Genomic DNA, 17,395 nt, shown 5'->3' with positions numbered 1-17,395 from the left:
ACTCTACCTGCTTGTGCTATCAAATAAATAAATAATAATAATAAAAAAGAATAATCTGTATCAGATAGAAGGGAGAGAGAAAGGAAATTAAGGCAAGGAGAGAAGTTAATAATAATAGTACCTACCATTTAACAAGCATCCTTTATTTGCTAGGACCTGTTCTATATACTTCATAAATTACTGCTAATCAGGCAACTGCCTTATAAGGTGAGGGACAGTATCCGGCCTACTGAAGACACAGGAGGCAGTCAGGGAAGTTAGGGAAGTTGTCCAAGGTCTCCCAGCTAACTAGGGGGAGAAGCTAGCGTCTGAACCCACCATCGGACTCTTGAGCAGCTCACACTCCTGCCAACATGCCTCAGTCCGCCGCAATGTCCCCAGCAGAAGGCATGAATCCATGCTGTTAACAGCTGTCCTGGTAAGAAGGGATAAATCTAAGAGGAATCGACGAGGATATCAAGGTTTCTAGCTTGGGTGGTTTGAAGGAAGTAATGCTACAGTTGAGAGAAATGGGAAGGTGTTGCAAAGCAGGTATGCTTGGGTTGGGGCATGTCGCATATGAAGTAATGGCAAGACATCCAAGTAGAGAATATGAACTGCCATTTTACCAAGTAGAGAATACAAAACGGAAAACTGAGGAGAGGGAAGGAGAACTGTCCCATTTAGAGACAACCATCTGGGAGACATCTCTCTGGGAGAGATTAGGTGATGCTTGTCAGAGGAGGTGGTATCTATAAGAAATACACAGGTAAGATCGACAAGCTGCATGAACAGAAAGAAAAGAGGCATACTGAGCACAAAGTGGATAGAGCAGGGAACCTCAATCCTGGCTGCATTTTAAAACTGCCTAGTGAAGATAGGCATCCACAAGCCATGTTCAAGAACCACTAGGTCTGAGTGCTCACTTCAATGAAAGCAACATACAGATTTAGATTTAGCCTTTGTCACACTTTTCCTCTGAGTGACCTGTCTCATACATCCAACTGCCTATCTGATGTTTTGGATACCTCAAGATATTTTCAGATTCATATATCCCCTCACAACTCATGGTCCAAAAGCAGTTTGGTTCTTTCCCAGTATTCCCTCAACTCAAAGAATGGTGCCACCATCCATTCCTGCTCACACACCAGAAACCCAGGAGTCACTCTTTTCCCCTGCCCATGGCCCCAACCCAACCTAGCTTCAAATCTTCTAACTATTCACACATTAACAATCTTGCTAAAGTAATCTTTGCCTCCAAATCAAGCTCATGTTACTGTTGAAACTGATGATACATTCAGTTGTGACTTGCCATTTTACTTGGGTCTTGTCCTGGTCTTGACTTCCATCACCTGAGTCTTGGGTTCAAATTCCGACCTCTCAGACTCCCAATTTTTAAATATCTCTATCTCAGGTAGCCATAGTCCCCACCTTTTTCTTTTCTGATCTGTTATTTACTTATCCTCTATTAACTGCCTTCCTCTATTATTTCTTCTGGTTTAAATACCCACATGTTGGAAGAGCTTGATTTTGATGTTGGTGCTTATTACACGATACCACAAAGTCCAAATAAATAAATACAAGATTGACCTACAGCAGGTGAGCTTTCATTTGGATCCAACCCCATGCATTCCACTGAGATGAAACAACAGGGTTAGAACACACCGAAGGGAGTCAGGGATGCTTTTCCCTAGCACCTGCCAATAAATGGTGTCTGTTGGGAGACTCGTGGGTAACCTGCCTAAAAGATTTCTCCAAATGCCTGCTCTCTCAAACCAAATGTAGACCCAGCAAAAGCCCTTCTGCTTCTCTTGTTCTGCAGGAAAGGTCACACCTAAGACAAAAGACTACTCTGAAAACCTGTGTTGGGTCTCTGGTTATCTTGTCTTACTTAATGCATGCCTTACAGTGCAGTGGTTATGGAAAGGAAGGAATGTGTGAGATTTCTTCCCTACACCTGAACCCTACACAAAGACTCTCTAAACCAAAACCCCATGAGTTCCTGGGCTCACAGGGCATGTGTTAAGGAGCTAATGAGTAAGATGGGCAAGTGAGAATTAATATGCGAAGTCTAAGGAAGGGGAAATTTTCACAATGGTTAAATGAAGAAAATAAATGGTGAACAGAGGGTGTTCATATACCATCCTTCCAACAACCCAAATATTTCTAAAACCTATCGAAAAGGATGATCTTTACGGAGACCTATTTACATTGTCAAACAGATCGTTATGGTTCCTGCATGCTGAGAACAAGGAGTAAATCATCGGCAAGAACAAGATGGAGTTCTGTCTCCAGGTCTACCGCTCTTTGCCTCTGAGCAGAAGTTGTGTCTTCTAAGGGGTGGGCTTGGCTTTGTTCCTTGTTGAGCTGAGGGCTGACAAGATAGGGACCAAACTAGAGCTCAAAGAACTTGAGATTTTACAATGGCAATTCCATCCATTTTTTTTGTCACAGTAGACATTAGAAATGAGAAGCTTATTGCCATTCTTGCCCAAAAACTTGAGAAGAGAAAGGAGACTAGAGTGCAAATAATGGTTTTAGAATTGGAGGGAAGTTGGATATCCCCGGATATGAAGCTGTTGAATATTTCTTTGCTGAAATCATCTGCAAGCATTGCGGATAACTTCTGGGATGAGAATATCTTCTTGGCTTCTCTACAGAATCCCCTGCAGATTCAAAAGTCGTTTCTTAAGCAATCGCAGCAACTGAAGTGGATATATGCTACCAGATGGTCCAAATAAAAGAACTGACTGCTGGTGAAAGTTAATGAAATTTTCATTGTCAGAAAGCCAAGTGAAAGACTTGAGAATGAGAAGATTCCGTAGGCCCAGCATTTGATCTCTTGGGTGGGAGAGTCAAAGAATAGAAACTAAGGTGATAGATGCACCAGAAATTTTTTTTTTTTGCACCAGAAATATATTAAAACAAATTCTAAGACAGGTCAGAAGCAAGCACTGGTAGCTGGAATTTCACAGAAGTTGCAGGACACAGCACGCAAACAAGCAAGTCCTTGGTCTGTACCTGCATGGGTTCCCCACTCTGCAGCTCTGCCTCACATCCTTCTAGCTCCAGGAGCTTAGAAAAGCAAGTCATTGTTGAGGCACAGGTCTCACAGAAATAAACACATCAGTTGTTTTTGGTTTTTTGAGATCCATGATCATTTATTAAAAAGAAAGCAGCAGGGACAAAACTGTGTAGAAAAACATGGGACTAGAAAAGTAATTTTTCCATTTATTCCATTTACATTTTCCTTTTGATATATATGCACCAGAGCAATGTAGGATAAAAATTTGTGTCTGAGAAAACAAATGGAAAAATTACAAGGGACTAGGGACAGCTTAAAAAATAGGACTGGTTAGATAAATTTGTTTTTGAGGCAAATATTTCATTCAATTAACAATGAGATTTTTCCCCCCCTCAGCTTATTTAAATATTTTATGTGTTCTTGATACTACAAAAGAAAACCTGGGAAATATGAACATTGTGTTTTATTTTAAACTAATAGAATCACACATACAAAATCCCCTATTTACTAGTACGCAGCTTGATTTGAAACAAAAATGCATTTTAAGAAGATTACTCTATCTATAAATTACTTGATTCATATGGAATAAATTTTACTTAGTTTTTAAAAATATTTTATTATTTATTCATGAGACACACACACACACACACACACACACACACACACACACAAAGAGGCAAAGGGAGAGATAGCCTCCATGTAGGGAGCCCAATGAGGGGCTCGACCCCAGGACCACCACCTGAGCCAAAGGCAGACGCTCAACCACTGAGCCACCCAGGTGCCCTGGAATAAATTTTACTTTAACGCCGAATAGACTGAGCAGAGGTAGAAGAGTGGTAATAGCATGTGTGAGCTTAAGACTCATACTAAACTATGTGTGACTTTGTACAAGCTACTTAACTGCTTGTCAAGCTGTTGCCTCTTCTGGAAAATACAAATAATAACAATATTTGTCTCATAAGACTATTGTTGGGATTAAATGAGATAATGCAGCTAAACACAGTACAGTGTTTGCCAGATGACAAGTGTCCAAAATACTAGCTATTCTTTCCTGTTAAGTTTTTAAGTAAATTAGGTGGTATTATATTCCCAACATATGTTTCTAAATAAAACTGTTAGCTTTGTAAAGGGCACAAGAAGGTATGTTTTCAATCTTCTTCCCACATCACACAAAAAACAAAAATGAATATATTACTCTCCATCTCATATTGCTCAAAATTCCACACATCTTGTTGCGCTGAGTTGATAATTTTTCTTTCACTCACAACACAAAGCAGACTCACAATCTAGGTCAAACCCAAATCTGTAAATTTGTTTGTCTTGTGTTGACAGATAACTCAGGATAACATTTCCAGAGTTCTCCATTCGAATACTGTATTTTAAATGAAGCCACTTATCCCGTTTTCGCAGAACCCCCAAAGGGAGCATATGCATGCAGATAACTGAAAAATACCAGTACTTCATCATAATACCTATGTTCTGACCCAACAATCTAATAATTCAGTGTATTCCAAGAAAACTGAGTCAGGACATGGCAAGACAGCTCATTTTGTTCCTATATACTATTCGCAAAGGCACAACAATATATTTTCTTCTCCTCTTTCTTTTTGGTATACTTAACACAAATGGCTATCTATGGAGAATTGTGGGAAAATCTAGAAATTCAATGAGTAGAAACTGCAGGACTAAATTCCTTCTGTGACAAAGAAAACCTAGGAGTACCTTTAGGTATAACACTAAACACATCTACTACAGATTCACTATGGTGGGCAGAATAATAACCCAGAGATGTCTACATCTCCAGAACCCACAAATATGTTACCTCATCTGGCAAAAGGGACTTTGCAATGTGGATCTTAGATGGAGAGGTTATGGATTGTCTGGGTGGGCCCAATGTCATCACACTGGTCCTACACAGTAGAGAAAGCTGTGGTCAGAGATGGGACTGCAATTATGGAGGGAGGGTCTCAGAGATGCCATGTTGCTGACTTTGAAGATGGAGGAAGGGATGTGGGTAGCCTCTAGGAGATGGAAAAGTCAAGATTCTCCCCTAAAGCTCCAGAAAGGAACACAGCCCTGCTGACACCTTGATATTAGCCCAGTGAGAATCATGTTGAACTTTTAACATATGGATGGATGGAACTATAAGATAATAAATCTATGTTGTCTGAAGCCACTAAATTTGTGATAATTTGTTATAAAAACCACAGAAAACTAACAGAGTCAATATTCTCAGGATCCAAATTGTATACTAACTACTATTTATTATCTTACTTATTTGTATTTATTTTTCAAAGATTTTATTTTATTTTATTAAGCAGGCTCTACACCCAATGTGAGGATTGAACTCACAACCCTGAGATCAACAAGACTCAGAATGAGCCAGCCAGGTAACCTCTACTATTTATCATTTTAAAATGTAGTGCCTTTATATTACATTGGGGTAGGCCACATTACATTAATTATTTCCAACTTTCAAAATACTGAAAAAAAGGGGGGATTATTTTTTAATTTAAAAAAATATTTATTTATTCATGAGAGACACAGAGAAAAAGGCAGAGACACAGGCAGAGGGAGAAGCAGGCTTTCCACGGGGAGCCTGATTGGGAACTCAATACCAGGACCATGGGATCACAACCTGAGCCAAGAGCAGACACTCAACCACTGAGCCACCAGGAGTCCCAAAAGGGGGAGGGGTTTAAAAACAGATTTTAAGAATTACTAGCATTGGCCTTCAGAGCTAAGACAACCTTATTCAAATACCATAGCTAGTCAATGTTAAACCGCTAATATACCGCTTTTTCTTTTCCTGAAGAGGTTTACAAACTGAATGCTAAAGATAACCTCTGATGGTTTATCTAAGAATAAAATGGGCTCTTTTACTGCACACGCACTTATACCCTGCCTCTACCAAAGGGCATCAATTGACCAACACTCATTAGTACAACCACCTTCTCCGAGGCTACTCAGGCCCTGAGTGTGTCCTGCATCCCACCCTCCACCAGTATATCTTTCTATGGGCTGGTCCCTGATGAAAATCAGCAGCAAGGAGCCTCCAAGGTTGACACCAACACTGCAGCTCCGACATACCTTAGTTCGTCCATTTCTCGCTTCTTCTTCATCTCTTCCTTTTCTCTCCTTTTCATCTCCTGAATTTGGGCTTTTTTCTCATTCCTCTCTTCCCGGTCTCTGCATTCCTTCTCTGCTGCTAGGTCAGGGAACCGCTCCATTTTGGTCTTTTCCAACCGGTTCAGGATCTCATTCACTTTCTTCTCCACAGTCACAATTTTCACCTTTGAGGGGGCCAGGAACAATATTGAATCTTTATTGTAGATTTTGCCCCCAGAACAGAGGAGATGCTTTCTAGGGGCCAGAGCAACCCAGCTGAAAGGGATTTAGAAAGCAGGCATCATGCTGAGCCTTCAGCAATGCTGGCAGGAAACAGAAAAGCCCAGGACTCCACTCCACCTCCTCTGGTGGTACGCAACACTTACATCCTTCTGCCTGTGAAAGCCTATCTGTCCCACATCCATGTCAGCTGTTTTCTTCAGGTTAGCCCACGGTGTATATACCACATTAACGTTGTTCATCTTGCAGCCTGCCAAGAGAGACTATCTTCAACATGCAGGTAGGAGGATACTGAGTAATGCACTCCCTCACCCACTGGCAAATTACCAAAAGCCAATGAAGGGAGAGGCTTAGCACAAACAGTCATCCAATGATTCAAATCACCAAATACTTTTTTTTAAAACACACCCACAGGGATCCCTGGGTGGCGCAGCGGTTTGGTGCCTGCCTTTGGCCCAGGGCGCGATCCTGGAGACCTGGGATCGAATCCCACGTCAGGCTCCCGGTGCGTGGAGCCTGCTTCTCCCTCTGCCTGTGTCTCTGCCTCTCTCTCTCTCTCTCTCTCTGTGTGACTGTCATAAATAAATAAAAAATAAAAAAAAAAACTTTAAAAATAAATAAATAAATAAAACCCACCCACAGAAGGAAAATGGTAAAGGTGACCAACACAATTCAAGCAAATGTATTACAAAGGAAAGCAGGAGTCTGTGGATTAGATTAGCTTCAGGGATTTCTGAGACTCCCAAATATTGAAGGCAAAATTTATGATATGCACTTTTTTAAAAGGAGAAATGAACCAAACAAGAAAGTTTCATCAGTTCCCAAAAGAGTCCTTGCTCCAGGAAAGACTAAACAGCAAGATAAAGCAAAAAGCCATGGTCTAGGATTCAAAAGTCCCACACTCTACCCTGGCACCAGCACAAACCAGCTGTGTCATTTAGGCAAAATCCCCATGGCTCCCAGAATCTCAGCTGAAACATGAGGAAATTGGACTAGTTCAGTAGAGTTTAATTGTTGTTGCTGTTTCTTTCTCACATGGAACCTTTTTACCAAAGAAAACATCAAAGTCATAAAAGTGGAGATGCTCTGGATGAAAGGGGTACTGGGTACTCCATTCATTCCTCCTCCTACCTCCCTACTACCTCCACCTCACATTTTCCCTCTGCCCCAGACTGCTGCTCAGACAGCTCTAAGAATTCCTGTTTAATCACTGGTCCAACACTCTTCAAGGCCCTTTTCAACATATTTCACAGTTTATTAAATCATAACATACACTGGAGAAATCTGGTGAACACCTCAAGTGATCAAAATTAATGTCAACAAAAACGGGGCAAAATGGCACCACATGCCTCCTGACTGTAATGCACAAGATTTCCCTTATCCGGTATTCCTGCCTGAAAACGCATGTGGTCCTTTCTCAGATGGAAGCATCAGACCAACCCAAATCACAGGGTATTCTACAACTGGTCTCCATTCAAAGTGTCAATGTCTTGAAAGACAAAGAAGTGTCTTTAGATTAAAAGAGACTAGAGACTTGATGTATATAACATATGTTCTTGGATCAGAAAAAAAATGCTATAAAGGGACAGTAGTGGGGCAATTGGGAAAACTTACATATGGACTATATAGCAAATAATAGTATTCTATTCAGGTTAAATATCCTGAATTTGGTCACAGTAATGCAGTGACTCTTGTTCTTCGGACATGCTAAGGAGTAATAAGATCGAGAATTTTCCATCAAATGGTTCAGTTAAAAAAAAGTAATAATTAGATTGTTATATAGAAAAAGCAAATACATACAGAAAAATTGTTGAGGGCAGCCCGGGTGGCTCGGCGGTTTAGCGCCGCCTTCGGCCCAGGGCATGATCCTGGAGACCCAGGATCAAGTCCCACGTCAGGCTCCCTGCATGGAGCCTGCTTCTCCCTCTGCCTGTGTCTCTGCCTCTGTCTCTCTGTGTCTCTCATGAATAAATAAATTTTTAAAAATCTTAAAAAAAAAAAAAAAAGAAAAAATTTTGAATACAGGAGTCATATTTTTCTTACAACTTTTCTGTAGGTTTGAAAATTTTATTCTCAAAATTAAGATTTTAGAAAATCTCCATGTGCATGCTGCTATGGGACATCCAAACATAGATTAGACAATGGGTCTTGCCTTCCCAGACTAAAGGAAGGCAGATAAGTACATAAGTAGTTACAATGAAAGGCAGAACTCATCGGGCAACTGGGTAGCCCAGTCATTTAAGTGTCTGCCTTCAGCTCAGGTCATGTTCTCAGGGACCTGGGATTGAGCTCTGCATCTGGGTCCCTGCTCATTGGGGAGTCTGCTTTTCCCTCTCCCTGCCTCTGCTCCCCACTCGTGCTTACTCCCTCTCTCTCCCAAATAATAAAATCTTAAAAAAAATGCAGAACTCGTCAAATGATATTGGAAGGGTACAGATAAAGTGCTAATGTAGCTCAGAGAGGGCAGTGATCACCCATACTGTAAGAAGGGAAAGGCTCTACTGGAGAGGTAATACAGTTTAGTGGTAAAGATAGAAGACTTTCATGTCAGATTGTCTGACTTCAGATGCACCCACTGCCATAATTCAGAGCTCTGAGACCTTGGGAAGGCTCCTTAACTACCTTAAGCTGAGCTCCCTCATCTCTAGAATGAAAGTAGTAATGCACATCTCGGAAGGGTTGATAAATGAAATAATCTGTAGAGTTTTTAGCACGGTGCTAGGCATGTAATTAATGTTCAAGGTTAGCTATTAATGTTCAAGGTTAGCTATTACTACCATTACTACAACTACTGGGTAGGCCTTGAACCATAGCTTGCATTTAGACATGAGATGACTTGAGAAGCAGACAAACTGAGGGCAGAGGAGATAACGTAAGCAGAAGTATAAGGTAGGAAAACAGTAAATATGTGCTTTGGCTGGAGTGTGAAATATGTGATGGGAAAAGATGCCTGTAGTCAAAGCAGAGATGCTTAACTTCAGCTTAAGAAATCTGGACTTAATTGCACAGATAAGGTGAGGTGTGCCATAGAAAATATCTAAGTTTTAGAAAGTTTAATCTGGCAAGATTCTATGAATAAACTAACTGATCAGATTCTGTGATGACAAACAAGTTTAACCTAACTCCCATGGTTCTGAGAGTCAAAGGAGGGGAAATATTTTAACAGCAACGCAAATGTAGTATCCCCAGCATTCTCTGCTGTCAACTCAGGAGTGAGGCTCCTGGGCTTAGTTCCTTATTCTGCTAAAGAGCTCTCTCATTGTGAAAGGCTGAAGTGGAGAGCAGAGGAAGGCTGTGGCATGACTCTTCTGCCTTTTCTGTTTTCTCTAGAACTAGTAAACTATAAAGAGATTAAGAAAAAAGAGGCTGGATTGAGGATAAAGAGTCCAAAGATCCTTTAATAAAGCCACATCTGCTACCCAGGGGCATGGAAAGGGGACAAGAACATGTGAAAGAGGTTGCAACACACAAGAGGATAATGATTGTTTTAATTTTATTATTTTTACTTTAATAACTGAAGCTCTTAACTGGAAATCTTAAGAACTCTGTTCTGTTCATAAAAATGGAATGTCTTAAAACTAAGTGCAATTTAATAATTTAAGGAGTTGAAAATCAGTGACTCTGCAAGACCAGACTTCTACTTTCTTTGGCTAAGTATCTGACCCAGCTTTAATGAAAGCTGCCCAACTGAGATTTAGGAAACACAGTCTAAGTGATGAGGAAGGGATACACTGGCCAGCTCTTATCCTGTATTCACCAGCCCTATTACCTGTTATCAGCTATGTGTCTGCCCTCTCTCCAAACCATAATTTATTTCTAACCGTCTGGATCATCCCTCAACCTCACATCAAACCAAACTTACCTTTACTCTATCTGCTCTATGTCACACACCCCAAAATCCTACCTACTAGCTCAACCATTCTTAGCAGAACACCATCTCCTGGCTCTCCTTTTTTAACTCCTATTTCCTCCTCCCAAATTGTCTTTCTTGACCTATATCGACTAATGACAGATTGAATCTACTACTGACAGCAGAACTAAACAAATGCCAAGCCCAGAATTACAGGCCTCACCTAAAACAGGCCAATTGTTCTCAACGGTCTGTGTATATTACAATCTCCCAGAGAGTGCGGTAAAAATACTGATACTCATGGATCACCCCAGACCAACTAAATGAGATTCTCTGGGAGATGAAAAGATCAACAGATTTGTTACCTTCACAATACACAGAGAGAAAAAAGTATGAAAGAGAAGGAGAAAGATTAAGTAGGAAACAGGTATATAAAGACCTGAGTTCTAGAATTTAAGGATAAATGATAGAAAGACATCACACAATACTAAAAATAACCTACCCTTATTTCCAAAAGTCTTTTTTTAAAAACATATTTATTTGATAGAGAGAAAGAAAGAGAGAGAGAGAGAGAGAGAGAGATGGCGTGCGTGCGCATGTGTGTGGGAAGAGCAGACAGGGAGAATATTCAGGCAGACTCCCCTCTGAGTGTGGAGCCTGACTTGGGGCTTGATCTCACGAAGCATGAGACCTGAGCTAAAACCAAGAGTCAGATGCTTAACAGACTGAGCCACCCATGAGCCCCCAAAAGTCTTTCAACATATAACATCAAGTAGGCAGATCTAGACAAGCTTCTAGTCCAGGTAAGGAAACATGATAGAAAGAGCTAAGAAAGGACCATGAACATTAGAGGGGTAAAGAGATTAGTTTTCAGTTCTTTCATAGGTAGCAGAACTGCCACCTTAAAGAACAAAACAGGGGAAAGGCATATTACATATTATTTGTCTGACTCAAGCCAAAGTCACTGACAGGTTCTCTAAAACGTATTCAATTTCAGACACAGAATTTGGTGTTAATTCTGAAAACACCTCTAGGAAAACTGACCTTGAATGCTATTCGCCTTCACAAGATGGGCGCAGTCCATCAGGACTTCCTTTGGAATGTCTTCTATCTTCTCCCCCTGAAACATAAAAATAAACAAGATGGTCCACCACCTTGTTACTGATCAATACTGGAGCACTTAGAAGGCTTTAGTGCCTCGGCACAATTCTATTAAAAGCAGAGGCTCTTCACTCTATCTCAGGACATTAAAAAATGAAGTCTATTATGGAATGTCTGAGAGAAAGCAGTACAAGTAATATGGAAAATATTAATTCTTAATAAGTGGGGAAAAGGGTATTAAGGGAAACCACCAAAATATTAACTGTAATTATGTGCCAGGAACTTTACCCCCCTTTCTTGTTACTTCTCTTCACTCTTCTGGAAACTTTGTGGGAAAATAGTGCCTATTTTTGATAATAGTCAAGTCTTCTTTGCTGAGGTCCCTACGACCTTCCTCTCAAAGAGATATCTTATTATCTTGGGTCTCAAACATCGTTTGAGGTAGGTCATTGATCAGCCTTAATTAGGAGCCCAGCTCTTGGCGTGTTAGATATATACTACCCACCCTAAGGGAAAAATAATATTGACTCAATTTCTGTGTAGATACTATAACAAAGTCAAAGCTGAATAAGCAAAGCCATTCCAAAAGAACAAAAATATTTCAAAGGCAGGGCAAGTGGGAATCACCTCAGTACTCGTCCCAACTAGACATGGGATTAAAGAAGCACTTCTGTATGGGAATGAAATGTTCTACCTACCTAAATAACCTGAAATAAATTAAGCTTATTCCATGATGTTTTTGAATTTTTTTGTGTGCTTTAAAATGGGGATCTCTCAAATAAACACATTTTGACCGCCCCCCCAAAAAAAGTGATTTAAGTTTTCCACTAATTTAATGACATATCTCATGCTGTGCAATTCCCTGACCACCTGCAGAAAGGATTCTGAACTTAACACCTTGATAACACAATGTCATTACTAAGAATATCAACCATTACACCAGGCCATATGGTGATAGTGATGCCTTCTGGATCTTCTAAAATACACAGAAACAAACCGACCCTATACTAAATAAATCAAAATGAGTAATTATAAAACAAAATAGCTATTGCTTTTTAAGTGCCCACTGTATGCCAGGCACTAAGTAAATAGCCATATAACATGGATAATATTATCTTCACTCTAGCAATGAAGGAAATGAAGCTTAGCAAGGTTAAGTAACGGGGCAGGGTCCCCTCAATCCAGCAAGTGACAGAGCTAGAGCTGAGAGATGAACCCAGGACTAAAGACTGTAGTAACTGACCTGAGTATGGTACTGATGGAATTCTTACAGAAACATAGTTTTTTGGTCCTTGATGTCAGGCTACATCCTGATATCCCTTACTACCTGCGTCTGTCACTATTCCTAAAGCAATCTCATCTCTCTGCTGGCTACTTCTAATATAATATGAGCAGACTTAAAAACAAACAACAATCATTCAACTTAACATTATGCATAAAGTCAGAGTGAACTCAATACATAAATCTCAAAATTGTGACTGTGGGCTTTGTGCCCTCTGTGTTAATGAAATAAGAGAGACCTCTAGGTAAGTGAGGTTTCTCTGTGGGTTTTCAAAAATCAAAGAAGCCTAGGAAAGAACACTGCTGAAAATCTATGATCTTCAAGGTCTGGGTTGAATTCAACTGAATTCAACAACCAAAAAGTTAACATATAAGATGCTTAGCATGTGCCAGGCATTATTCTAACTGCTTCAGTCATGCTAGCTTATTTAATCTTCACAATGGCCTGAGAAGATAGGTACTGTTAGCTCTCTTTTACAGAGGAGCAAACAGGCACAGCTAGGTAACTTGCTCAAAGTCACACAGCCAGTATGCAGGAAAGCCAGGATTCAAATCCAGCAGTTTGGGTCCCCATCCACTTGGTTTTACTCCATCTCTAACACTTACTTAGTACCTACTAACCACAAAAGGCTACGCCATTTACTGCAAATCGACCAGGTAAACGTTCCCTAAAGTGCACGTATTTTTATTGAGCATATTGTGTGCTTCCAAAAGAAAATGAAGTTAAACTTCTTTTCAAACATGGGGTAAATAAATGGTGGTAATATGGACTTGGGACAACCACTGTTATTTCCATTTTCTGACACAGCAGAGTCTAAAGGAAAAAACTTTAATCTGAACCAAAAGGAAACTTGGTAACACCATATTCTATTTTCTCTAAACTTAAAAATAGTTCCAATGGCAAAGAAGCTGCCAAGGAGAATCCAGACTTTTGTTTCAGCACAGAGTTCCCAACCTTCCTCTTTTCCTTTGCAACATAAACAGTATAAATAAAGATGGGGCACAGTGTTTAACCTTGCTGGTAAATTAAGAAGTTGAATATTATAATTATAATGAAATAGCATTCTATTTATTTTTAAAAATTGCCAAAAGGTTGCTATTTTTTTAAGTTATAAAGTCCTAGGAAGGGTTTGGAAAACCTGTGTATATCAGGTAGCATTTTAAACTAGTGCAATTATTTTTAGAGTGCAATCTGGCCTCTGAAACATTTACCAAATGTTTCTATCTTTTGGCTCAGTGATTCTATTTCTGAGAATTATTGTAAAAAACTTAATTCGAAAGAAAAACAAAGTGGTTGATAAAAAAACTTCTTGTTAGAGATTCATAACGCTGAAAACTGTAAACAACTTATATTCTGACAAGGAAGGTTTCGTATTAATTGTGGTATACTATCTTATCAACTCAAAGTGGCCAGTCAAAACAATAAATATGAAAATAATACAGTAAGATTAAAAAGTCTATCAAACTGTTACTTTAAAGAGTAATTCAATTAACTAGGGGAATCATCAATTGTAATAATATAACACAATGGAATGTAAACTGAGACCAAAAAAAATCTAAGTGCATGGCATAAGATCACTGAAAGGTCATGAGGTTAAAAAAAAAACAGCTTACAAATAACTTTGGAAAACAGCATTTTGACTGGAAACTAAAAGGCAAAAAGATAAAAATAATTGCACATAAACACTGTACTTTAGTTGATAAAGTTGTTTTGCATGGGGAGACAGCTTAACAAATGTGAAACCACTTACACAAATAGTGGTGTCAAATAAGCAAATAGATGGTGAGTGGTGGGAACCAGACTTCTCAATGAGAAGGAAGTAATAGAGAAGCAAGGAGAAAAGGCTAGAATGGCCTCTGTAATAACAGATTTGTCATAAGACATTAGTATGAGCTCACATTAGCTTAACATAGATACAAATGGAGACACAAAAACAATCATTTCTATGAATTACTAATGTGTCTTAAGAATACATACATGTATTTCCTAGCTCTGTCTGCTGAAAAGGCCTAGAGGCAATGACACTCCAGGAACCGTGAACACACCAAGTCCAGATCTTGGCTTCTATATACCATTCCACCCAAAAAAGGAATCAATGTTCCTTGGTGAAAGAGTTGATTCTAGGACTGGAGCAGGGAAAATACAAGATGAGCCCACAGCATCTTAACAGTGCCAGAAAGTAAGCAAGTGCTCAAAAAACAAAATGACAGGAGCATATCAAATGACCACAGGAGCCAAGCTGAAAGAGCTCCAACCAAAGCTGGGACAATTTCAACAACCACATAATATAGAACTGGATTATATCCCAGAGTATAAAATAAATGAGTCCACAGTGATATAAATAAGCTACTGTATTAAATATATAGGGGAGAATGTGTAAATACTCCCCACTGTAAGAAGTGGAGCTTAATTTCATCCCTTCCCCCTTCAGTATGGGCCGGACCTGGTGACTTGTCTCCAAAGAACAGAGTATGGAAGGTGGAAGAAAAACAACATTCCAGGGGATAAACCCAGCAAACACTGGCCTGGCCAGGACACGAAGGTTAGCAACATTAGTGCTAAGTTCTATTAGTGCATGTACCCCTGACATGATGTGATGAGGAGGATGCTCCACTCTGCTATTCTTCCTCTAAAACCCTAATCCTAACCCCAGTCATGAGAAGAACATCAGATAAACTCAAATTGAGTGACGTTCTGTAAAAATATGACCAGTGCTTCGCAAATTGTCATGGTTCTGAAAAATAGGGAAAGTCTCACGCTAGGTAGATATGACAAACACAATGCGGGACTGGACAATATAAGACATTAAAAAACCCCCAGTAGGGATCCCTGGGTGGCGCAGCGGTTTGGCGCCTGCCTTTGGCCCAGGGCGCGATCCTGGAGACCCGGGATCAAATCCCACGTCGGGCTCCCGATGCATGGAGCCTGCTTCTCCCTCTGCCTGTGTCTCTGCCTCTCTCTCTCTCTCTCTCTCTCTGTGACTATCGTAAGTAAAATAAAATTAAAAAAAAAAAAAACAGTATACATAACAAGTATATACATCCTATGATTCAGCTGTATAAAATAAATGAACTTAAAGGCATTAGAAAAACAGTGCTTTTATGTTACTAGGAACCACTGCATGTTTTCCCTTTCTCAAAGAAGCCCCTGATAATGGGAATATCTGCCCTTAGTGAGGCAGGAGAATCACATGAGCACGAGAAAAAAGGAACCACACATGATTTCCACTGGAGAAGACAGAAGGTCCACAACTGTCAAATGAAATGAAAGGGAGAGAAAGCAGAGGTGACCAACAACACACCTGAACTGGCAGGATAATTACGGCAGTGATGGCAGTGGTTCTAGCCATGGTATATGTACTATGCCCCCTTCCAAGTATCAAAAATCACCAGAATTTCCCTTAGTGATTGGTGGGGTCAGGGGTAAGACATCCCTTCATCAGCTAATTTTTTCAACTTTTGTACATAATTTATTACTTTACGAAATTTAAATCGCACAAAAAGGACAGGGGACAAGATAGGATGCTCATCATAAAGAAAAAGTTATGAGTCCATGTTTAAATCCAGTTACCTTATGTAATCGAAGGTATACATGAGCCGAAGAGAGTTTGTCCACATGAAACCTACAAAGAATGAAAACCACTTTTAGCAAGAGGTACAAGACAAGCATCTCCTCAGGCCCCTTGCATTTAAAGCATTCCAATCCAGAAAGTATTAGCTCAGTGCTTACCACATGCCAAGCATCATAGGGAGTATAAAAACACAATGATTGCCTCCAAAGGCAGTTATCAGCGGGAGAGGCAAGATAAACATGGAAAGCTCTGCAGCTGTGTGAGACTAAGTGCCAAGATGTAGAGACAATGGAAATGCCCCAGAAGGGGTGATTTTTCGAGTAAGAAAGAACCATCAGTGACCAAAGGCTTCACCAATGGACTGAGTTCTAGAGGGTCCCTGGCTGAAGCACAGGATTTAGAAAAAAAACAGGGAAGGGTATTTTAGGCGAGGAGAGAAGGGAATGAGAGAAGTCATCAAGACGGCAGGACCACAGAAAGAAATATTTTACAGCTGGAGAAGACACCAGTTTGGGGGGAAAATGAGAGGTTTGGTTTGGGACACCCTAAGTTTCAAGTGATGACAAAATAATCCAAAGAGAAGCACAGAGTTATACGAGTCCTGAAATGGGGCAGACCAACAATTCATCCTGCTTCACACTTGACAATGGCATCTTCTGGGAAAGCATGGGGGTTGACCTTTATGATAGTGTCCTGAAAACATGTGGAATGCCCTTCCATTCCATTGCCCCAAATTTACCTTTTATTAAGGCTCTCTCATCCACCAATTTAATGAAGTGTTTCTAAACTTAATTCCTCTCTCATCTAGTCTAACGTTTTGAGATATTAAGCTTTTCATATTTATAATTCACCAAATAAAGTTGACTTTCTCTTTCCAAATTCCAGAGATGGCCCCAGGATTCTAGGACCAAACAATGTAACACATAATGGTCACTTTGGGATTCTGTTAACTTTAGTCATCTCTTCTTTAGTCTCTTACCTTTCCAGGCTGAAGAGTTATAAGGAAAATCCTAAGGAGGTACCACTACATCCCATTATATGCTTCTCTAAACATTTTCTTAGCATTAACGTATCCTTTGGAGGTGAAAATGGTCACACAATCATACCTAGTTACAGTTACAGATGCAGACAGTGTCATTCTATATAAATATTAAGATTGTGGTGTTCCTAATGCCCTCTTCAACATGTTAAGCATCTTGTTAGTCACTGTGGATACAGAAAAATATTACACATTTTTGG

At 39.9% G+C, this 17,395-nt stretch overlaps 1 protein-coding gene across 8 annotated transcripts in view; it reads right to left on the bottom strand.

Annotated features, from left to right (window-relative positions):
• Positions 1 to 17,395, bottom strand: part of CCDC25 (coiled-coil domain containing 25) — a 39,015-nt gene that overhangs the window by 7,574 nt on the left and 14,046 nt on the right. For 4 of the 8 annotated variants that reach the window (XR_012016485.1, XM_072796172.1, XM_072796171.1 and 1 more), the window contains 5 exons: positions 16,156 to 16,207; positions 11,247 to 11,322; positions 6,499 to 6,602; positions 6,095 to 6,297; positions 319 to 415 (listed from right to left, as the gene is read on the bottom strand). Coding sequence is in view for 7 of the 8 variants with exons in the window: in XM_072796172.1 (XP_072652273.1) it covers positions 319 to 415; positions 6,095 to 6,297; positions 6,499 to 6,602; positions 11,247 to 11,322; positions 16,156 to 16,207 (532 nt within the window). In the remaining variant the exon portion in view is untranslated. The remainder of the gene's footprint in view (positions 1 to 318; positions 416 to 6,094; positions 6,298 to 6,498; positions 6,603 to 11,246; positions 11,323 to 16,155; positions 16,208 to 17,395) is intronic. The other 4 variants (XM_072796176.1, XM_072796177.1, XM_072796173.1 and 1 more) reach the window with 1 other exon arrangement.

This window comes from Canis lupus, chromosome 24 (genome assembly GCF_048164855.1).
Source record: "Canis lupus baileyi chromosome 24, mCanLup2.hap1, whole genome shotgun sequence".
Classification (NCBI taxonomy): domain Eukaryota; kingdom Metazoa; phylum Chordata; class Mammalia; order Carnivora; family Canidae; genus Canis; species Canis lupus.
The sequence above is the reverse complement of the archived record's forward strand: the minus strand, read 5'-3'. Positions and strand labels throughout refer to the sequence as shown.